The 25,039-nt window shown below is 43.6% G+C and overlaps 1 protein-coding gene across 1 annotated transcript in view; it reads right to left on the minus strand.

Annotated features, from left to right (window-relative positions):
• LOC140203263 (protein arginine N-methyltransferase 8-like) overlaps positions 1-25,039 on the minus strand; it is a gene marked incomplete at its 5' end in the record, with an annotated part of 92,002 nt that overhangs the window by 54,057 nt on the left and 12,906 nt on the right. Inside the window, 3 exons of the mRNA XM_072269277.1 lie at positions 5,408-5,523; positions 6,108-6,195; positions 10,035-10,177. Of these exons, the coding sequence (XP_072125378.1) occupies positions 5,408-5,523; positions 6,108-6,195; positions 10,035-10,177 (347 nt within the window). The remainder of the gene's footprint in view (positions 1-5,407; positions 5,524-6,107; positions 6,196-10,034; positions 10,178-25,039) is intronic.

Consider the following 25,039-nt stretch of genomic DNA (forward strand, 5'->3'; position numbering starts at 1 on the left):
CAGCAGAGGCAGGTGATGGGTAGGCAAGGTGATAAAGTGAGAGAGGGAAAAGGAGATGGGGAATGGGCCATTACCAGAAGTCCAAGAAATTGATGTTCATGCCATCAGGTTGGAGGCTACCCAGACAGAAAATAAGGTGTTGTTCCTCCATCCTGAGTGTGGCCTCATCACGACAGTAGAGGAGGCCATGGACTGATGTATCAGAATGGGAACGGGAACGGGAAGAGTAATTAAAATGGGTGGCCATTGATAGATCCTGCTTCTTCTGGCAGACAGAGCATAGGTGCATGGCAAAACGGTCTCCCAATCTACATCGGGTCTCACCCCTATACAGTATATACTCCTGTATATGGGTGAGACCCAATGAAGATTGACTCATGTATATTGGTGAGAACATTGCCTTCCTCTGGCGCTCCTCCCCCTTTTCATTCTTCCATGGCGTTCTGTTCCTCCTATTGGACTCCTTCTCCAATCAACTTTCCAGCTCTTCACTTCATCCCTCCCCCTCCCGGTTTCACCTATCACCTTGTGTTTCTCTCCTCTCTCCCACCTTTTCAATCTACTCCTCAGCTTTTTTGCTCCAGTCCTGCCGAAGGGTCTCGGCCCAGAATGTTGACTATACTTTTTTCCATGGATGCTACCTGGCCTGCTGAGTTCCTCCAGCATTTTGTGTGTGTTGCTTGGATTTCCAGCATCTGCAGATTTTCTCTTGTTTAAGTATTATGCATCAGTCTTCATTATGGAAGATACTAGCAACATGCCAACAATTCAAGATTGTCAGGCTCAGAAGTGAGTTTAGCTGCTATTACTAAGGAGAAGGTGCTTGGGAAACTGAAAGGCCTGAAGTTAGACTAGTCACCTAGACCAGATGGTGCACACCCCAGGGTTCTGAAAGAGGTGGTTGAAGAGATTATGGAGGCATTAGTAATGATCTTTCAAGAATCACTAGATTATGGAATGGTTCTGGAGTACTAGAAAATTGAAAATGTCACTCTGCTCTTCAAGAAGGGAGTGAGGCAGAAGAAAGAAAATTATAGGCCAGTTAGCTTGACTTCAGTGGTTGGGAAGATGTTGGAGTCAATTGTTAAGTATAAGGTTTCGGGGTACTTGGAGTTACATGATTAAATAGGCAATTTAAATAGTCAGTTTGCATTAAGGCAAAGTCTTGCCTACCAAATCTGTTGGAATTCTTTGAGGAAATAACAGGCAGGATAGACAAAGGAGAGTCAATGAATGTTGTTTATTTGGATTTTCAGAAGGCCTTTGACAAGGTGCCACACATGCGGCTGCTTAGCAAGCTATGAGCCCATGGGACAATAGGATAGATATAGAAGATTGGCTGATTGGCAGGAGGCAAAGAGTGGGGATAAAGGGGAGCTTTTCTGGTTGGCTGCTGGTGACAACTGGTGCTCCACAGGTGTCAGTATTGGAACTGCTTCTTTTCACGTTAAACTGTATGTCAACAATATGGATGATGGAACTCAAACACCAGGAATTCTGCAGATGCTGGAAATTCAAGCAACACACATCAAAGTTGCTGATGAATGCAGCAGGCCAGGCAGCATCTCTAGGAAGAGGTACAGTCGACGTTTCGGGCCGAGAGCCTTCGTCAGGACTAACTGAAGGAAGAGTTAGTAAGAGATTTGAAAGTGGGAGGAGGAGATCCAAAATGATAGGAGAAGACGGGGGGTGGGGGGGGGGATCCGGTGCTCCCAATGTGGCCTTCTATATATTGGCGAGACCCGACGCAGACCGGGAGATCATTTCGCTGAACACCTATGCTCTGTCCACCAGAGAAAGCAAGATGTCCCAGTGGCCATACATTTTAATTCCATGTCCCATGCCCATTCTGACATGTCTATCCATAGCCTCCTCTACTATAAAGATGAAGCCACACTCAGGTTGGAGGAACAACACCTTATATTCCGTCTGGGTAGCCTCCAACCTGATGGCATGAACATTGACTTCTCAAACTTCCGCTAATGCCCCACCTCCCCCTCGTACCCCATCCGTTATTTATCTATATACACACATTCTTTTTCTCTCTGTCCTTTTTCTCCCTCTGTCCCCCTCACTATACCCCTTGCCCATCCTCTGGTTTTCCCCCTACCCCTTTCTTTCTCCTAGGCCTCCTGTTCCATGATCCTCTCATATTCCTTTTGCCAATCAACTGTCCAGCTCTTGGCTCCATCCCTCCACCTCCTGTCTTCTCCTATCATTTCGGATCTCCCCCTCGCCCTCCCACTTTCAAATCTCTTACTATCTTTTCCTTCAGTTAGTCCTGACGAAGGGTCTCGGCCTGAAACGTCGACTGTACCTCTTCCTAGAGATGTTGCCTGGCCTGCTGCGTTCACCAGCAACTTTGATGTGTGTTGGATGATGGAACTGATGGCTTTGTAGCCAACTTTTCAGATGATACAAAGATATGACAAGGGGCAGGTAGAGCTGGGGAAACAGGTAGTCTGCAGAACATCATGGAAAGATTGGGAAAATGGGCAAAGAAATGGCAGATGGAATATAGATTAGGGAAGTGTATGGTTATGCACTTTGGTAGAAGGAATAAAGGCATAAACTATTTTCTAAACAGGGAGAAAACTGAAAAATTGGAGTTGCAAAGGGACGCGGGAGCCCTTATGCAGATTCCCTAAAGGTTAACTTGCAGGTTGGGTTGGTGGTAAGGAAGGCCAATGCAGTGTTAGAACATAGAACGTAGTGTGAGGAGCATTTGATGGCTCTGAGCCTGTACTCGCTGCGGTTTAGGCAACTGAGGGGAGAAAGGATGACCTCATTAAAACCTATCAAATATTGAAAGGCCTAGGTACAGTGGATGTGAAGAGGATGTTTTCTGTAATGGGTGAGTTTAGGACAGGAGGGCACAGCCTCAGAATAGAGGGACATCCAATTAGAACAGAGATCAGAAGGAATTTCTTTAGCCAGAGGGTGGTGAATCTGTGGAATTCAAGTTATTGAGTATAGTTAAAGTGAAGGTTGATAGGTTGTTGGTTAGTCAGGGTTTCAAAGGTTAGGGGGAGAAGGTAGGAGAACAGGGTTGGGAGGGATAATAAATCAGACATGAAGGGATGGCAGAACAGACTCGACGGGCAGAGGTGGCTTATTCTGCTCCTGTGTCTTATGGTCTTACCCCATAGCGAACACTGGCTCCACTGCAGAGTCACAGGCTGCAGGGAGAATAAGAAAACCTCCAGACTTAGTGAAAGAGACCTGCTGTTCCATCACATAGACCAGGTACCTGTTCAGCTGAACTATTCAAGTCCTCTCAAAGAGTGTCAGAATGTTAATCAAACAAAACATTGGCCAGTTATTCACTTGCCCTGCCATTTACCACCCAATACAAAACACTCCTGTACTAAGAAGGAAGTTCAGAGTTAAAAAATCGGCTTATTCTGAGGTCTCATGTCGGCTAGAACACGGGTACATAAGTGAAGCAGGATTTAGCCCTTACTGCTGCTCCACCATTCATTAGGACCATGACTGACCTTTCACTTCAGAGCTACTCTTCACCCAACACTTTACCCTAAACATTCTCAGCAACCGATCCTCCACAGTTCACAAGCAGAAAATTCCACAAATTTGTTACCCTCCTGAATGGGAAACTCCTTGTTTTGAGACCTTGATTCCTGATTCTGGACAAAGTACAGTATCCGGGGGAAACATCACCCTGCTCTCTACTCTGTCACACCCATAAGAACTTCAACAACACAACAATTAGGAGCAAGATTCATCAAGACGATTGCTGACCTTCATTCCGCACTATCTCGAGATCTCCTTGATACCTCAGTGCTCACAAATATGTCAATCTCTGAAACTAATGACAGCCTTCCCAAGAAGAGGATTCCAAGAAGAGCCTACCCCTTATCCAGAGAAGGAAGTACCTGATCTTAGATTCCTCATATCCTTCTAAAGAATATAATCCCAGGGCTTTCAGGAACTGGTGGGGCACTAAGGAATGTTGACGAACACAGAGACTTTGGGATCCAGGTCTATAGTTTTCAGAAAGTAGCAACACGTGTAATTCGGGTGGAGAAGAATGCATATGGCTTGTTTGCCTCTATAGTTCGAGACGCTGAGTGTAAGAGTTGGGATATTATCAGGGCACCACGGTAGTATAACCGTTAGCTGACACTATTACATCTCGGATTTCAGTATGGGACTGTTTTCCCTGGAGTACTGAAGGATGACCTGGTAGTGGTGTGTAGGATTATATGAGGTAAGTAGGGGTGATAGTGATAATCAAAATCATTTTTCCAAGATATCAAAAACAAACAGGAGGACACGGGTTAAAGGTGAAGGGAAGGAGTTTTAATGGGGATCTGAGGTGTGTTTTTTATGTGGAGAGTGGTTGATATCTGGAACTCATTGCCAGAGGAGATGGTGCAATCAGACTAATTTACAATATTTGAGACACATTTAAACAGACACTGAAATAGACAAAGTAAAGAAGGGTCAGTGTCACACAGTATGGAAACAGTTGAGGCCAACTCATCCATGCTCACAACGTGGCTATCTATGCTAATCCCATCCTCCTGCATTTGACCCACACCCCTCCGTTCTCTTTGTGCCTTTATGTCCGAATGTCTATGTCCTATAGCTTTAGAATCCTGCCCTAGGAAAACACTATTTACCCTATCTATGCCTCACATAATTTTATAAACCTAAAGCCACCTCCTGTACTCTGGTGAGACAATCCCAGCTTATCTCATCTCTCCTTGTAACTACAAATGTCCATTCCAGGCAACATCCTGGTGAAACACATCTGGGCTCTCTCTGGTACAACTGCACCCACCAGAAATGTACTCAGTGCTCCAGGCGCATCCTAACCAGTGTCTTGTACAGCTGCACCATGAAGTTCCAACCCTTATACTCAGCACATCCGCCAATCAAGCTTAGTGCCTTCTCCATTCCCCTATGCGTGTGTGTTACATTTTCAGAGCATTATGAAGGTCCCTCTGTACACTAATGCTTCTATGGTTTTTACCATTTATTGTCTGTCCAGACATTATCAGAGACTCATACATTGCTTGACACATCTGATTAAATTCCATCATCCCAATTAAAGGGACAGGCTACATGTTTCCTTCAAACAATTTTCCGGCCCTCACACGAACAAATTGAGCCACCTGCTGCAGAGGTACCCATGCATGCACCTTGTTTAGGAATGAAGCTGTGCAGCTGAGTTCCTCAGACACCATCTCCCTGCAGGTAAGCATCAACCTGTTCTACTACAGACCGGATGAAAGTCTTTGGCTCAGTTTGTTTCTCGGATTCCTACCTGATGCCAGGGGTAATGTCCAGTAACTATGGAGTATTATTGGTTCCACATCAGACAGGTTACATGCAGGCTGCTTGTCATAATCAAACAGGTTGTTTCAGAAGAGCCTCAGTGTACCTTGATGAGACAAGCATTGGTCACGACTTGTTTAGGGTCCACAATGTCCACCAGCGGCTCCTTGATGGCCACATTCCTGATGCACGTCATATCAAATCCATACACGTCTTCCCACCCTAAACGGACAAGACAAACAAACTGATGCAAATAGCAAACCATTCCAAAATGGGAGGGTTTTCAACTCACAGGGTTAGTAGAGGCATGTGAGCATTATGTTACTGCTGCTTGTTGGAGTTGCTCATGGTGTTGGCACTGAGATGTTCCTACGTCACACATGTGCCAGATGTTTCCTGGTCCTTCCTGCCTGGGAAGTAGTTCAGGAGATCCTGAAATGCAGAAGGTCCCTGAGACCACAGTCATTGCTCTGCTACTGGGGGGGGGGGGGGGGGGGGGGGGCACAAGTAAAGGCTCAGGGAAATGAGAAAGACCCAGCTCACCCCCTCCCAACCCAGGGTAATTCATACCGCATGGATAAACCCCTCACACACCCTGTGGGTAATCCCCAGATATTTGCATCCCCATACATACACACCCCTCGTAACCCCATACAAAATTTCCTAAGGTAATCCCCACTGATCCAGGGACATGTCTGGCCGGGAATGATTTACAAACGTACTTAGTCTCTAAACTTTACAGCTGGCCTCTAACAATGATCAAGCATAGCAAGGGGTGAGTATGAAGCAATCGAACATGATCTTACAGTGAATTTTGAAGTCCTTGAACTGACGGTCTTCAATGGCTACGATATACAAAGTGGCTCGGTCCGGGAACATCAATCCTCCAGGTTTCTGTTGGTGAATTTTGGGGAAATGGATCTCGTAATCTAGTCACCTGACAAAGATACCACATTTTGAACAGCATTTACATCGCGGAATTCCGCTGGCAGCTACTGCAACCTTTCCACTTCCTCAACTGTTTCAGTCAGACCCGTTTGCTGTACTCTGTGCTGTTTCACTGAGGCAGAACAATGAGCTTTGTGGTGACAAAAACTGGTTTGAGTGTGGGCTTATACAACATTTTTCAGTAAAAATGGTTTGAGTGTGGGGTGTTACAGCATTAATCAGTAAAACTAGTTTGAGTGTGGGGTCTAACTGTATTAATCAGTAAAACTGGTTTGAGTGTGGGGCGTTACAGCATTAATCAGTAAAAACGGTTTGAGTGTGGGGTCTAAGTATTAATCAGTAAAACTGGTTTGAGTGTGGGGTGTTACAGCATTAATCAGTAAAAATGGTTTGAGTGTGGGGTCTAACAGTATTAATCAGTAAAACTGGTTTGAGTGTGTGGTGTTGCAGCATTAATCAGAAGACTGGTTCGAGTGTGGGCTGTTACAGCATTAATCAGTAAAAATGGTTTCAGTGTGGGCTGTTACAAAATTGTTCCTTCAGTAAAATTGGTTTTGGTGTGGGGTGTTACAGCATTAATCGGTAAAACTGTCTCCCAGACATAGAACTCAAAAACAGGTTTTTGGCCCAACTATGGTGTCAATTTTAACTAACCCCCATATGCCAACATATGGTCCATATCCCCCCAATCCCTGGCTATTCATGTACCTGGCTAAATGGTTAAAACATTACTAGATTTTTTTGCTTTCACTACCTCCCCTGGCGGTCTGTTCAAAACCCCTACCACTCACAGTGTGAAAAAAACTTGCCATGTAAATCTCCCTTAAACTTTATCCTGCTCAGTTTTAAGCTATGCCTTCTTATCTTTCCACCCTGAGGAAAAGCCACTAATCTGTCTATGCCACTCAAAATGTTTATGCTTCTATCAGACCTTCCTCAGCCTACTACGCTCCATGAAAACAATCCAAGTTTGTCTAACCTCTTCTTAGATCAAATACTCTCTAATCCAGGCAACATCCTGGTGAACTTCTGCATCTTCTCCTAAGCCTCGACATTTTCCCTGTAATGTGGTGACCATAAATGCACACAATACTCCAAATGTAGACTCACTTCCATTGAAATATAACTTCCCAAGTTTTATACTCTCTGCCCCATAAGCCTTCTTACCTCCCTTTCTATTTGTTCCCCACTTTCAGGAGTCTATGGACTTGCACTCCAACATTCCCCTGTGTATAAAAGTACCTAAAGGTCCTGCCATTTACTGAATACATTGACTTCCCAAAGTGCAGCATCTCACACTTAAACTCCATCTGCCATATGTCTGCCCACATTTCCAGCTGATCGACCTTCTTCACTAACCACAATTCTGCCAATTTTGTGTCACCTGCAAACAGACCACCTAATATTTGGCCAGATCATTTATATATATTGCAAGTGACCAAGATCCTAGCACCGATGCCTGGGAGATAATACTGGTGAAGGACTCCTGTCAGATTAAAACCCTTCCACCACTATTCTCTGCTTTCTAAGGTGATGCCAATTTTGAATCCAATCTACCAAATCTACATGGATATCGTGTATTTTATATTGTCTGGATCAGTCTGCTATGAAAAACCTTGCCAAAAGTTTTAGTGAAGTCCATATAGTCAACTTTCTTTGCTTAACCTCATCTTTGAAATTTCCTCAAGTGTGTAAAACATGACCTCCCCCATACAAAGCCATGCTGACTATGCTAATCCTAATCTACGTTTTTCCAGCTGTAAACTGATCCTATCCCAAAGAATCTTTTCCAATATTCTCTCTACCACCAGCCCATAATTTCCTGGATTGTCTCTACTGACTTTCCTAAACGGAAACGCAATGCTGGCTATTCTCCTGTCCCAAGAGAAAACCCCTGCAATCTCCTCTCTTGCCTCTCTTAATCTGGGAGATAGTCCATCAAACACTGGGCACTTATCCACCTTAATGTTCTTCAAAAGACATAACCTCTCTTTCTTCTTAATATCAATGAACCATAGAACAGCAGCATTTGCCTCTCTGATCCCACTCTCTACCAAGTCCTTCTCTTTGGTGAATACTGATGTGAAGTACTTGTTTAGTATCTCACCAACCACCTTTGACTTCTGGCACAAATTCCTCCCCCTTTATACTTGAGAAGTCCTCATTACTCTCTTGTCATTGTTATGTAGATTTGAAATTAATCTACTCATCAACAACATTTCACGGCCCCTTTTACCCGTCTGATTCCCTATTTAAGTTCTCTCCTAGTTTTATATTCCTCAATAGCCCTAGTCTAATTTCACCTTCCTAAATCTTATATATGCTTCCCTTTGCTTCTGCAATATCCCTTATCATCTCATGTTCTTGCTATCCTTGTCTGTCTTCCTGATGAATTCTGAATTCTGACCAGCTAGGCTTTAAGTGAACCCCACATGTCTTCAACATTCAAACATTGGCTTATTGGCAGGAGGCAAAGAGTGGTAATGAAGGGAGCCTTTTCTGGTTGGCTGCCAGTGACTAGTGGTGTTCCAGGGGACTGGGTTGGGACTGCTTCTTTTTCTGTTATATGTCAATGAATTGGATGATGGAATAGATGGCTTTGTAGCCAAGTTTGCAGATGATACAAAAATAGGTGGAGGGACAGGTAGTTTTGAGGAAGTAGAGTGGCTACAGAAGGACTTAGACAGATTAGGAGAATGGGCAAAGACGTGGCAGATGGAATACGTTGTCAGGAAGTGTATGGTCACACACTTTGGTAGAAGAAATAAATGGAGAGAAAACTGAAGAGTCGGAGGTAAAAACAACTTGGGAGTCCTTGTGCAGGATTCCCTAAAGGTTGAGTCTGTGGTGAGGAAGGCAAATGTGATGTTAACATTCATTTCAAGAGGACTGGAATACAAAAGCAAGGATGTAATGTAGAGGCTTTATAAAACATTGGTGAGGCCTCACTCAGAGTATTGTGAACAGTTTTACGTCCTTATCTATGAAAGGATGTGCTGACATTGGAGAGGGTTCAAAGGAGATTCACAAAAAATTATTCCATATTGAAAGGCTTGTCATATGAGGAGCATTTGATGGCTCTGGCCTGTAATCACTGGAATTCAGAAGAATGAGGCAGGAGATTGGGGCTGAGAGGGAAAATGAATCAGCCATGAAATGGCAAAGCAGACTTGATAGGCCAAATGGCCTAATTCGGCTCCTATATGTTGTAGTGTAATGTCAGATGTCAACTATTCCAATAAAAACCACTCCAATCTACTCTCTCCAGCTCCTGCCCAGTGCTGTTGTAATTAGCCTTTTCACAGTTCAACACATTCCCCAAGATCCAGTCTTACCCTCGTCTATAAGAATCTGAAAACACACAGAGCTGTTTTCATACGCAAACACGAGGATATCTGCAGATGCTGGAATTTCAAGCAACACACATCAAAGTTGCTGGTGAACGCAGCAGGCCAGGCAGCATCTCTAGGAGGAGGTACAGTCGATATTTCAGGCCGAGACGTCAACTGTACCTCTTCCTGGAGATGCTGCCTAGCCTGCTGCGTTCACCAGCAACTTTTATGTGAGCTGTTTTCAGAGTTCTCAAAATGCTTCCCACTGACTTTGATCACCTGGCTGGGCTCATTTCCCAGTACAAGGTCTATTGTGGCCCCTTCCCTGCTTGAATGATCTACATACTTTATCAATAATGCACCCTGGATGCAACCAACCAGCTCTGCCCCACCTGAGCCTCTGGCACTAAGGATATATTTATTACAGGAGCAAATGTACGGAGAAGCACATACCAACCACTTGTCTCGGGCAAAGATCACCGTGTTCAGCATCGACTCGTAGAAGAGACTGTAGCCCATCCACTCACTGATAATGATGTCCACTTTATCCACAGGTAACTGCACTTCCTCCACTTTACCATTAAAAATTACAATTACTGAAAAAATATTCCATTAACACTGATTAACTGGAAAAGGCTGCACTGGTATATTTAACCAAAATAACATTTATACTGTATTTCTTCAAATTCTCAAAAGTTATAACATAAGAGTATGAAGACTGAAAAATAATAATGTTTTACATTTACTCCAAGCAAGACATTGGTGCCATTCATTACCCCTGGATGGAATAGCACTCAAAAGGTCGACATACTGGGATTCAGAGTCACACTCATCAGAATGGGTAAAGATGACAGATATACTTCTCTCAACACTTCATTGCCCCCATTACTGATTCAAACTTCATAATGAAGGTTTAGTTATTTGAGCTGAAGTTGTGATGGTGAAATATGAACGTTCCTTGAATGGCTCAGCAATTTTATCACTAGACTATCTTGTCCCTGAAGCTTTCTACCAGGTGCCTGATGCTCCCATTTCTCTGGACATTCACAGAGCGAGCTGTGACATTACATAAATATATAGAACTATGAGAGGTATGAGTAATGTAGATCAGATCCTCGGACCCTTTGTTTAATGGTATTGGTCCATGGCATAAGAAAGGTTGGGAACCGCTGGTGTAGATATCAGTAAAGGGGGCACGACAAGCATTTTATAAACACAGATAGTGGTGGGTGCTGGGTGCCTAGAACGTGCAGCCTGGTTGGGGCAGGCCTAAAGGCAGAGTGTCAGTGGTTTAATTCAGGGGCATCTAGCAAATTCGTTTCTGAATTGACTCGATGGTAGCAGAGCAAAGGATGATATGGAGACATGGAGGGGAGGTTCCTGGAGGGGGAATATGGAGGGGAGGTAAATAGAGGACAGTGATATGGAGGGAAGGGACAGGGAGATGAGGGACATTGAAGGGAGGGAAGATACATGGAGGGGAGGAATATTGAGCGGAGGTTCATGGAGAGGAGGGACATCAAGGGGAGGGATATAGAACAGACAAACATTGAGAGGAGGGAAATGAAGGATAGTGTCATGGGGAAGGATACTGAGGGGAATATTATTGAGAGAAGGGTGATGGAGGGGCGTAAAGTTGGGAGGTACTTGGAAGGAAAGGAAATGGAGGGGAGATACACGGAGGGAAGAGATGTGGAGGCAAGGGACATGGAGGGGAATGAACTAGAGGGGAGGTACTTGGACGGTAAGTAGATGGAGGGGACAGAAATGGAGGGCAGGGAAATGGAGGGAGGGATGTGGAGGTGAGGAACCTGGAAGGAAGGGATATGGAGTGGAGGGAAATGGAGGAGAGGCACATGGAGGCAAGGGATATGGAGCAGAGGGATATGGAGTGGAGGGATATGTAGGGAAGGAACATTAAGGGAGGGATGGACGCTGAAGGAAGTGACATGGAGGGTAGGGACAAGGACAGGAGGGAAATGGAGGGGAGGGATATGGAGGGAAGGGAGATGGTGTGATGTTACAAGGAGGAAGGTACATGGAGGGGGAGGGGCATTGAGGGGGAGTACATGGTGGGGAGGTAAATGGTGAAAAGCGATATTGAGCAGAGGGATATGAAGAGGAGAGATATGAAGGGAGGGACAAGGGGGAGGGATATGGTCTGGAGGGATATTGATGGGACACAGAAGGGCAGTGCATGCAGCAGAGATGCATGGAGGGGAGGATATGGAGGGTAGGTACATGGAGTGGAGGGATATGAGGACAGGTGACGGAAGTGTGTGAAGGGGAACACTTTGGTTCCAGTGAACATAACACCATTAGATTCAACTTGATCATGGATAAAGATAGATTTGGTCCTCAGGTTGAGGTTCTAAACTGGAAAAAGGCCAAATTTGAAGAAATGAGAAAGGATCTAAAAAGCGTGGATTGGGACAGGTTGTTCTCTGGCAAGGATGTGATTGGTAAGTGGGAGGCCTTCAAAGGGGAAATTTTGAGAGTGCAGAGTTTGTATGTTCTTGTCAGGATTAAAGGCAAATTGAATAGGAATAAGGAACCTTGGTTCTCAAGGGATATTGGAACTCTGATAAAGAAGAAGAGAGAGATGTATGACATGTATAGGAAACAGGGAGTAAATAAAGTGCTTGAGAAGTATAAAAAGTACAAAAAAGTACTTAAGAAAGAAATCAGGAGGGCTAAAAGAAGACATGAGGTTGCTTTGGCAGTCAAGGTGAAGGATAATCCAAAGAGCTTTTACAGGTATATTAAGAGCAAAAGGATTGTAAGGGATAAAATTGGTCCTCTTGAAGATCAGAGTGCTTGTCTATGTATATCTTTGAGTGATCCAATTTTTTTTATTTTGGAAAAATAAAGGTATTAATTCTTTTTTGGATTTACTTAAAGAAGATAGATTGATGTCTTTTGAACAATTAATTGATAAATATTCTCTTTCATACTCACACTTTCTGCAATACCTTCAAGTTAGACATTTTTTACAAAAATATTTAAGTAATTTTCCTTTCATATTGGAGGCTGACCTGTTAGATACTATTATGAGTATGAATCCTTCGATCAAGGGTTCTATTGGAAGAATTTATAATTTATTATTACAATGGGATAAGCGTCTTTTATCTAAGCTTAAACACGATTGGGAAAAGGAACTCAATTTGACTTTTATGACTGAGCATTGGATGCAGATTTTGAAGTTGGTTAACTCTTCTTCAATTTGTACTAGCCATTCATTGATTCAATTTAAAATTGTACATCGTTATCATTTGATGAAGGAGAGACTTTCTAAAATTTTTTCTATGTTGTTAGTTATTGTGATAGATGTAAAACTGAGATAGCTACACTGACACATATGTTTTGGTCTTGTTCTATATTGGAACAGTTCTGGAAGTCAGTTTTCTCAAAAATTTCTAAAGCACTTAAAATTAATCTACAACCTAATAAATTAACTGTGTTTTTTGGAATAATTCCTCAAAATATTCATGGTATTTCTGTGTCTGACCAACATGTTATTGCATTTGTTACATTGATAGCTAGGAGGGCCATTTTGTTGAAGTGGAAGGATACATCAGCTCCCACTTGATCACAATGGTTCTCTCAAGTGATGCTATATCTCAGTTTGGAGAAAATTAGAAGTCGAACCTTTGAATCTTTATTTAATTTTGAGAAAAGATGGGGCTCATTTGCTTGTTATTATCATCTGAACTAATTGATAGATTTTTTCCATGATCTAATTGTAAATTTTTTGGTATATTTTCTTTTCTTGCTGGCAGTTTGATGTTTATTTTTAGAAGCTTTTTGTATGACGCATGGCTCCAGGGTTGTACACCTAATGGGTTTTTTTTCCTCACTTTTTCTGCTTAGTAGGTTTTTTTTGTTATCACAAATTTTTTTTCAATCTTTCAGATAATGTCTTTTTTGAGACATTGTAGGTGTTGTCACTTCAATGTACTCGTGTTATTTATTTTGTATAATATAACAATAAAAGGATTTGAAAAGAAAGAAAGGAAATAAAGCAAACATGTTATGGAACCTATACAGATTGAGGAGGAGGATGTGCTTGCTATCTTGAGGCAAATCAGAGTAGATAAACCCCCAGGACCTGACAGGGTATTCCCTCAGACCTTGAAGGAGACTGGTGTTGAAATTGCAGGGGCCCTAGCAGGTATATTTAAAATGTTGGTATCTGCGGGTGAGGTGCCGGAGGATTGGAGGATAGCTCATGTTGTTCTGTTGTTTAAAAAAGGCTCTAAAAGTAATCCGGGAAATTATAGGCCGGTAAGTTTGACATCGGTAGTAGGTAAATTATTGGAAGGAGTACTAAGAGATAGGATCTACAAGTATTTGGATAGACAGGGGATATGGTCTGGACTGACATTGAGGAACAGGATATGGAGGGAAGGCACATGCAGGGGAGGTACATGGAGGGGTGGTACATTGAGGGGGAGACATGGAGGGGAGGTATATGGAGGGGAGGGATATGGATTGGAAGGATATGAGTAAGAGTGATATTGAGAGGAGGGTTATGGAGGGTAGGTACATCAAGGGGGCAGAGAGTGGAGCAATATGGAGTGAAGGAACACTGAGGGGAGGGAAATGAAGGAGAATGTCGTGGAGGGGAAGGATATTGAGAGGAGTAATATGGAGGGGAGTGAAATGGAAGGGAGGGACCTGGAGGGGGTGATATGGAGGGAAGGAACAAGGAGGGGACAGGCATGGAGAGGAAGGATATTGAGGAGATTGATACTGAGGGGAGTGATATGGAGGGGAGGTACATGAAGGGGTGGGATATTGAGTGGCAGGATATTGAAATGATGAATATAGTGGGGAGATACATGGAGGGGAGGGGCATTGTGGGCAGTGGCATTAAGGAGAGTGATAGGGAAGGGAGATAAATGAAGGGAAGGTAAAGAGAGGGAGGTAAATGGAGAGGAGATATATGAGGGAGGGGTACATGGAGGGGATGGAAATGGAGGGATCATGGAAAAGAGGGACATGGAGGGGAGGGACACCGAGCAGTGGGATAGGGTGGGGAGATATAGGGAATGGAGGTAAATGGGGGAAGATACATGGAGAGGAGAGACATGGAGGGGATGGACCTAGAGGGGTGGGTCATAGATTGCAGGTATTGGAGGGATATTGAGGGAGTGTTATTGAGTGGATATGAGAGGGCATGTATATGGAAGGGAGGGATATTGAGGGGAGAGATGAAGGAGAGCTGCGTGGAGGGAAGGGAAATAGGGGAGTGTCATGAAGGGACATGGAGGGGAGTGAGATGGAAGGATATGGAACAGAGGGATATGGAGGGGAGGGACAAGGAGGGGATAGACATGGAAATGATATTGAGTGGAGTGCTATTGAGAGAGGGAAATGGAGGGTAGGAGCATTTGGAGGGGGGAAATGAAAGGGAGAGTCCTTGAGCAGAAGAGTATTGAGGGTAGTGTTAATGAGATGAGGGATATGGAGGGTAGGTCCATGGTGGGGAGGGAAATGGAGGGGAGGTACATGGAGGGATGTGGAAGTGAAGAATATGGAGGGATGTGGAAGTGAAGGATATGGAGGGGAGGTACATGGAGGGGAGATACATGCAGGGATGTGGAAGTGAGGGATATGGAGGGGAGGAACATGTACGGGAGGGATATAGAGTGAACAGTCATTGAGGGAAGGGACATGGAGGGGAGTTGCACACAGCTGAGGCAAATGGGAGGAGAAATGTGGAGGTGAGGGACATGGAAGGGAGGGATATGGTCTGGACTGACAATGAGGAAAAGAATATGGAGGGAAGGCACCTGCAGGGGAGGCACATGCAGGGGAGGTACATGGAGGGGTGGCATATGGATTGGAAGGATATGAGTAAGAGTGATATTGAGGGGAAGGATATTGAGAGGAGGGTTATGGAGGGTAGATACATCAAGGGGGCAGAGAGTGCAGCAATATAGAGTGAAGGAACACTTCACTATCTATGGAGGGGAGTAAATGGAGGATTCTGGATGTATATGGAGGGGAGGGATATTGAAGTGAGGGACATGGAGGAGAGTTGTACGTAGGTGAGGCAAATGGGAGGGTGGAATTGGAGGGGAGTGTCATGGAGGGGAGGGATACGGGGATGAAATGTAGATGTGAGGGACATGGAGGGGAGGGATATCGAGAGGTGGTACATGGATTGGAGGGACATGGAGGGAGGGACATGGATTGGAGGGCTATGGATTGTTGGAATATACATTGGAGGGATATGGGGAGGAGGGATATTGAGGGGAGGTTTATGGAGGTGATGGACATGGAGGTGAGGGAGAGGGAGGGGGAGCAGCCAGATGTCTTGGTACATATTGGTATCAATGACATAGGAAGAAAAGCAAAAAGGTCCTGAAAAGGGAATTTAGAGAGCTAGGTAGAAAGCTGAGAGGCAGGATGTCCCAGGTAGTAATTTCCGACTTGCTGCCTGTGCCACATGCCAGTGAGGGTAGAAACAGGATGACTTGGCATATTAATGTGTAGCTGAAAAACTGGTGCAAGGGGCAGGTCTTTCAGGTTCTTGAATCTTTGGAATCTCTTCTGGGGGAGGTATGACCTGTTCAAAAGTGATGGGTACCACCTGAACCCAAGAGAAACCAATATTCTTGCGGGCAGGTTTGTTAATGCTTTTGGGGAGAGCTTAACCTGGCAGGGGGGTGGGAACCAGTGTGAAGGGACTCAGGAAAGGTCAGATGGTAAAAAAGTAAAGATAGTGCACAGTTAGACTGTTAGGAAGGGTAGGCATATTTCAGGACATAATTGCAGCCAGCAGGGTGAGTTTCAGTGCATTAGGGATGCAGAATCAAAAAGGGTAGCAAATATAGTACACAAAGTGTTATATGTCAATGCATGGAGTATAAGAAATAAGGTGGATGATCTTGTTGCACTATTACAGATTGCCAGGCATGATGTTATAGCCATTGAATTGTGGCTGAAGGATGGTTGCAATGGAGAGCTGAATGTCCAAAGTTACACATTGTATCAGAGGGATAGGAAGGTAGGCAGATGGATAGCATGGCTCTGCTGGTAGAGAATGGAATCAACTCAGTAGAAAGATGTGACATAGGATCAAAAGATGTTGGATCCCTGTGGATTGAGTTAAGGAACTGCAAAGTTAAAAGGACCCTGATAGCAGTTATATACAGGAGCTGGTATTTGGCCACAGATAAACAGAGAGTAAGAGGTGGAAAATTTCATAAATGCATTTATTTTAATGCTAGGAGCATTATAAGAAAGGTGGAGGAGCTTAAAGCATGGATTGATACCTGGATGTATGATGTGGTAGCTATTAGTGAAACATGGTTACAGGAGGGGTGTGATTGGCAACTAAATATTCCAGGATTTAATTGCTTCAGGTGTGATATAAATCTGAGGGACAAGAGGGGGAGGTGTTGCATTGCTTGTCAGAGAAAATATTACAGTGGTGCTCTGGCAGGATAGATTAGAGGGCTCGCCTAGGGAAGCTATTTGGGTGGAATTGAGGAATGGGAAAGGTGTAGTAATTCTTATGGGGGTGTATTATAGACCACCAAATGGGGAGCGAGAATTGGAGGAGCAAATTTGTAAGGAGACAGCAGATAATTGTAGTAAGCATAAGGTTGTGATTGTGGGAGATTTTAATTTTCCACACATAGACTGGGAAGCCCATACTGTAAAAGGGCTGGATGGTTTGGAGTTTGTAAAATGTGTGCAGGATAGTTTTTTGCAGCAATACATAGAGGTACCAACTAGAGAAGGGGCAGTGTTGGATCTCCTGTTAGGGAATGAGATAGGTCAGGTGTCGGAGGTTTGTGTTGAGGAGAGCTTCAGGTCCAGTGATCACAATGCCATTAGTTTCAATATAGTTATGGAGAAGGATAAGTCTGGACCCAGGGTTGAGATTTTTGATTGGAGAAAGGCTAACTTTGAGGAGATGCGAAAGGATTTAGAAGGAGTGGATTGGGACAATTTGTTTTTTGGGAAGAATGTAATAGAGAAATGGAGGTCATTTAAAGGTGAAATTTTGAGAGTACAGAATCTTTATGTTCCTGTTAGGATGAAAGGAAAGGTTAAAAGTTTGAGAGAGCCATGGTTTTCAAGGGATATTAGAAACTTGGTACAGAAAAAGAGAGAAATCTACAATAAATATAGGCAGCATGCAGTAAATGAGGTGCTCGAGGAATATAAAGAATGTAAAAAGAATCTTAAAAAAGAAATTAGAAAAGCTAAAAGAAGGTATGAGGTTGCTTTGGCAAGTAAGGTGAAAATAAATCCCAAGGGTTTCTACCATTATGTTAATAGCAAAAGGATAGTGAGGGATAAAATTGGTCCCTTAGAGAATCAGACTGGACAGCTATGTGTGGAGCCAAAAGAGATGGCGGAGATTCTGAACAATTTCTTTTCTTCGGTATTCACTAAGGAGAAGGATGTTCAATTAGGTAAGATAAAGGAAACAGGTAGGGAAGTTATGGAAAATATGATGATTAAAGAAGAGGAAGTACTGGAGCTTTTAAGGAATATAAAAGTGGTTAAGTTCCTGGGTCCTGACAGGATATTCCCTAGGACCTTGAGGGAAGTTAGTGTGGAAATAGCAGGGGCTCTGACAGAAATATTTCAAATGTCATTAGAAATGTGGATGGTGCCAGAGAATTGGCGTATTGCTCATGTTGTTCCATTGTTTAAAAAGGGTTCTAAGAGTAAACCTAGCAATTATCGGCCTGTGAGTTTGATGTCAGTGGTGGGTAAATTGATGGAAAGTATTCTTAGGGATGGTATATATAATTATCTGGATAGACAGAGTCTGATTAGGAACAGTTAACATGGATTTGTGCGTGGAAGGTAATGTTTGAAGAGGTTAGTAGGAAAGTTGACAAGGGTAATGCAGTGGATGTTGTCTATATGGACTTCAGTAAGGCCTTAGACAAGGTCCCACACGGAAGGTTGATTAGGAAGGTTCAATCGTTAGGTATTAATATTGAAGTAGTAAAATGGATTCAGCAGTGGCTGGATGGGAGACGCCAGAGAGTGGTGGTGGATAACTGTTTGTCAGATTGGAAGTCGGTGACTAGTGGTGTGCCTCAGGGATCTGTACTGGGTCCAATGTTATTTGTCACATACATTAATGATCTTGATGATGGGATGGTAAATTGGATGAGTAACTATGCAGATGATACTAAGATAGGTGGAGTTGTGGATAATGAAGTAGGTTTTCAAAGCCGTTTAGAAGAGTGGGCTAAAAGACGGCAGATGGAGTTTAATGCTGATAAATGTGAGGTGCTACATTTTGGTAGGACTAATCAAAATAGGACATACATGGTAAATGCTAGGGCATTGAAGAATGCAGTAGAACAGAGGGATCTAGGAATAATGGTGCATATTTCCCTGAAGGTGGAATCTCATGTGGATAGGGTGGTGAAGAAAGCTTTTGGTATGCTGGCCTTTATAAATCAGAGCATTGAGTATAGGAGTTGGGATGTAATGTTGAAATTGTACAAGGCATTCGTGAGGCCAAATTTGGAGTATTGTGTACAGTTTTGGTCACCGAATTATAGGAAAGATGTCAGCAAAATAGAGAGAGTACAGAGAAGATTTACTGGAATGTTACCTGGGTTTCATCACCTAAGTTACAGAGAAAGGTGAACAAGTTGGGTCTTTATTCTTTGGAACGAAGAAGGTTGAGGGGAGACTTGATAGAGGTATTTAAAATTATGAGGGGGATAGATAGAGTTGACCTAGATAGGGTTTTTCCATTGAGAGTGGGGGAGATTCAAACAAGAGGACATGAGTTGAGAGTTAAAGGGCAAAAGTTTAGGGGAAACATAAGGGGGAACTTCTTTACTCAGAGAGTGGTAGCTGTGTGGAACGAGCTTCCAGCAGAAGTGGTTGAGGCAGGTTCGATGTTGTCCTTTAAAGTTATATTGGACAGCTACGTGGACAGGAAAGTAATGGAGGGTTATGGGCTGAGTGCAGGTCGGTGGGACTAGGTGAGAGTAAGAGTTCGGTACGGACTAGAAGGGCCGAGATGGCCTGTTTCCATGCTGTAATTGTTATATGGTTATTACAACAGTAGAGAAGGCGTATCAAAAGACAATGTTATGATAGTCATGGGCGATTTCAACATGGAGGTCAATTGGGAAAATCAGGTAGGAAATGGATCTCAAGAACAGCTATACTGGATTGTGTGTTACGTAAAGATCCGGAAGTGATTAGGGAGGTTAAAGTAAAAGAACCTGTCGGAACCAGTGATCACAATATGATTGAGTTCAACTTGAAATTTGATAGGGAGAAAGTAAAGTTTGACATAGCTTTTATTTCAATGGAGTAAAAGGAAATTACAGCGATATGAGAAAGGAGTAGGCCAAATTGGAAGGTGATGCTGGCAGGGATGACAGCAGAGCAGCTATGGCGTGAGTTTCTTGGAAAAATGAGGAAGGTGCAGGATGGATGTATTACAAAAAACAAAGAAATGCTCAAATGACAAATTAGTACTACCGTAGCTGACAAAAGAAGTTAAAGCTAATGTAAATACAAAAGAGAGAGCATACAACAAAGCAAAAGTTAGTGGAAAGAGATGATTGGGAAGCTTTCAAAACCGTACAGAGAGTAACTAAAAGAATCATTAGGAGGGAAAAGATGAAATATTGAATTGAATTGACTTTATTTCTTACATCCTTCACATACATGAGAAGTAAAAATCTTAACATTACGCCTCCATCTAAATGTGCAATATGCAATCATAGTAATTTATTATAAATAGAACTATCAATGTAATATAGAGTACACTCAAATCAGCGTGAGTTCACCAGCCTGATGGCCTGGTGGAAGAAGCTGTCCCGGAGCCTGTTGGTCCTGGCTTTTACGCTGCGGTACCGCTTCCTGGATGGTAGCAGCTGGAATAGATTGTGGTTGGGGTGACTCGGGTCCCCAATGATCCTATGGGCCCTTTTTACATACCTGTCCTTGTAAATGTCCTGAATCATGGGAAGTTCACAACTACAGATGCACTGGGCTGTCCACACCACTCTCTACAGAGTCCTGCAATTATGGGATGTACAGTTCCCATAGCAGGCAGTGATGCAGCCAGTCAGGATGCTCTCAATTGTGCCCCTGTAGAAAGTTCATAGGATTTGGGGGCCCATACCAAACCTCCTCAACTGTCTGAGGTGAACAAGGCACTGCTGTGTCTTCTTCACCACGCAGCTGATGTCTACAGACCACGTGAGGTCCTCGGTGATGTGGATGCCGAGCTATGAAAGCAAGCTAGCAAACAATATCAACGTGGATGGTAAAAGCTTTTTCAAGTTTATAAAAGTAAAAGATAGATGAGAGTGGATATAGGACCGCTAGAAAATGAGGATGGAGAAATAATAACCGAGGGACAAGGAGATGGCGGATGAACTAAATGAGTATTTTGCATCAGTCTTCACTCTGGAATACACTAGCAGTGTGCTAGATGTTGAAAATTGTGAGGGAAGAGAAGTGAGTGTAGTTAATACTACAAGGGAGAAAGTGCTCAAAAAGCTGAAAGGCCTAAAGGTACATAAGTCACCCAGACTAGATGAACTGCACCCTAGGGTTGTGAAAGAGGTAGCCGTAGAGATTGTAGAGGCATTAGTAATGATCCTACAAAAATCACTGGACTCTGGCATGGTTCCAGAGGACTAGAAAATTGCAAATGTCACTCCACTCTTTAAGAAAGGAGGAAGGCAGCAGAAAGGAAATTATAGACCATTTAGCTTAACCTGAGTGGTTGGGAAGATGTTGGAGTCAATTGTTAGGGATGAGGTTGTGGAGTACTTGGAGACATAGAACAAGATAAAGTGGATGCAGCTGATGTTGTATATTTAGACTTTCAGAAGGCCGATGACAAGGTGCCACACATGAGGCTGCTGACCAAGTTAAGAGCCCACAGTATTACAGGAAAGTTACTGGCATGGTTAGAGCACTGGCCGATAGAAAGAAGGCATCGAGTGGGAATAAAAGGATCCACGATTGGTTGGCTGCCAGTGCCTAGTGGTGTTTCACAGGGGTCAGTGTTGAGGCCACTTTTTTTTATGCTATATATCAATGATTTAAATGATGGAATAGAAGGCTTTGTTGCCAATTGTGCAGATGATATGAATATTGGTGGAGGGGCAGATAGGTAGGCTGCCTAAGGACTTAAGACAGATTAGGAGAATGGGCAAGAAAGTGGCAAATGAAATACAATGATGGAAAATGCATGGTCATGCACTTTGGTAGCAGAAATAAATGTGCAAACAATTTTCTAAATGGGGAGAAAATCCAAAAATCTGAGATGCAAAGGGACTTGTGCAGAACACCCTAAAGGTTAACTTGCAAGTTGAGTTGATGGTAAGGAAGGCAAATCCAATGTTAGCATTCATTTCAAGAGGTCTAGAGTACAAGAGCAGAGATGTGATGCTGAGGCTTTATAAGGCACTGGTGAGGCCTCACCTTGAATATTGTGAACAGTTTTGGTTCCTCATCTCAGAAAAGATGTGCTGGCATTGGAGAGGGTCCAGAAGAGGTTCACAAGGATGATTCCAGGAATGAAAGTGTTATCATATGAGGAACATTTGACAGTTCTGGGTCTGTACTCACTGGAATTTAGAAGGATGAGGGGGTAATCTCATCGAATCCTTTCAAATGTTGAAAAGCTAGACAGAGTAGATATGGAAAGGATGTTTCCCATGGTGGGGGAGTCTAAGACAAGAGGTCACAGCCTCAGAATAGAGGGGCATCCATTTAAAACAGATGTGGAGAAATTTATTTAGCCAGAGGGTGGTGAGTTTGTGGAATTTATTACCACAGGCAGCTGTGGAGGCCAGGTCATTGGGGTATTTAATGCGGAGATTGATAGGTTCTTGATTGGCCATTGCATCAAAGGTTACAGGGAGAAGACCGGGAGTGGGTCTGAGGAGGGGAAAAAACGATCAGCCATGACTGAATGGCGGAGCAGACTCGATGGGCCAAAAGGCTTAATTATGCTCCTATGTCATAGTCTTATAGTCTTCTGGGAGGGATATGGAGGAGAGGAACATGGAGGGAGGGATATGGAGTGTAGGTACATGGAGGGGTGGTAGAGGGAAGGGAAAGGGAGGGAGGTAAATGGAATGCAGTTACATTGAGGGTAGGAACAGGGAAGGGAAGGATATTGAGGGGAGTTACATGGTTGGGAGTGACATGATGGGGAGGGACATGGAGGGGAGGGAGCACAGACCATAAGACTATAAAACATAGGAACAGAATTAGGCCATTCAGCCCATCAAGTCTGCTCTGTCATTCCATCATGGCAGATTCCAGATCCCACTCAACCCCATACACATACCTTCTTCCCGATAATACCTTAAAATTATGCACTTTGTTATTAGCCAGCTCTTCTGTGGGAAAAATAATCTGTCTATCCACTCAATCTATGCCTCTTATCATCTTGTACACCTCTATCATAACAAAAGAGAAGGTCCAACTCCATTTATTAAACTGATAAAGCTGAGGGAAGACCACCCAGCTCACAAAGTCTGCATCAGTGGCACTTCTCCTCCTCTGCCTTGCTGCTCTTTGACAACCTTCTTACTTAATCTCCATAAATCAGCCATGAGTGAGTGCTGGAACAAATTCATAGAAAATAGAACATAGAAATTTACAGTACATCACAGGCCCTTCAGTCCACAATGTTGTGCCAGCCATATAACCTACTCTAGAAACTGCCTAGAATTTCCCTAGCGCATAGCGCTCTATTTTTCTAATCTCCAAGTACCTACCTAAGAGGCTCTTTAAAGACCCTATTGTATCGGCTTCCACCACCACCACCGGCAGTGCGTTCCACACACCCACCACTCTCTGTGTGAAAAACTTACCCTGACATCCCCTTGGTACCTATTTCCAAGAACCTTAAAACTATGCCCCCTCATGTTAGCCATTTCAGTCCTGGGAAAAAGCCTCTGGCTATCCACACCATCAATGCCTCTCATCATCTTATTCACCTCTAACAGGTCACAACTCATCCTTTGTCACTCCAAGGAGAAAAGGCCAAGTACATTCAACCTATTCTCATAAGGTATGCCCTCCAATCCAGGCAACATCCTTGTAAATCTCCCCTGTACTCTCTCTATAGTATCCACATCCTTCCTGTAGTGAGGTGACCAGAACTGGGCACAGTACTCCAAGTGGGATCTGACTAAGGTCTTATATAGTTGTAACATTACCTCAGGGCTCTTGAACTCAATCACATGGTTGATGAATGCTAACACACCATACGCCTTCTTAACAACACTGTCAACCTGCGCAGCGGCTTTGAGTGTCCTAAGGACACAGACCCCAGGATCTCTCAGATCCTCCACACTGCCAAGATTGTTATCATTTGTATTATATTCTGTATTCAAATTGGACCTACCAAAAAGAACCACTTCACACTTTTTGGGGTTGAACTCCATCTGCCACTTCTCAGCCCAGTTCCTCATCCTATCGATGTGCCGCTGTAACCTCTGACAGCCCTCCCGACTATCCACAACACACCCAACCTTTGTGTTATCAGCAAACAGCAAACCACCCTTCTACTTCTTCATCCAGGCTATTTATAAAACTGACAAAGAGGAAGTGTTCCAGCACAGATCTCTGCGGAATACCACTGGTCACTGACCTGCATGCAGAATACGACCCATCTACAACCATCCTTTGCCTTCTGTTAGCAAGCCAATCTGGATCAACAAAGCGATGGATCCCATGCATCCTTACTTTCTGAAGGAGCCTGGCATGGGGAACCTTATCAAATGCCTTAGCGAAATCCATATACACTACATCTACTGCTCTACCTTCATCAATGTGCCTTGTTACATCCTGAAAGAATTCACTCAGGCTCGTGAGGCACAGCCTGCCTCTGACAGAGCAGTGCTGACTATCCCTAATCAGATTATGTCTCTCCAAATGCTCATAAATCCTACCTCTCACGATCTTCTCCAATAACTTGCCCACCACTGAAGTAAGACTCACGGGTCTATAATTTCCTGGGTTATCTCTACTCCTTTTCTTGAACAAGGGAACAACATCTGCAGCCCTCCAATCCTCCGACCTCTCCCATCCCTATTGATGAAGCAACGATCATCGCCAGAGGCTCAGCAATCTCCTCCCTTGCTTCCCACAGTAGCCTCAGATACACCTCATCCAGTCATGGTGACTTATATAACTTAATGCTCTTCAAAAGCTCCAGCACATCCTCTTTCTTAATGTCCACATGCTCAAGCATTTCAGTCTGCTGTAAGTGATCCCCACAATTGCCAAGGTCTTTTTCCCAGGTGAATACTGAAGCACAGTATTCATTATGTACCTCCACTACCTCCTCCGACTCCATGCACATGTTTCCACTCTCGCACCTGATTGGTCCTCTTCTCACACGACTCATCCTCTTGCTCTTCACATACTTGTAGAATGCCTTGGGATTTTCCTTAATCCTGCTCACCAAGTCC

Source organism: Mobula birostris, chromosome 9, assembly GCF_030028105.1.
Source record: "Mobula birostris isolate sMobBir1 chromosome 9, sMobBir1.hap1, whole genome shotgun sequence".
Classification (NCBI taxonomy): Eukaryota; Metazoa; Chordata; class Chondrichthyes; order Myliobatiformes; family Myliobatidae; genus Mobula; species Mobula birostris.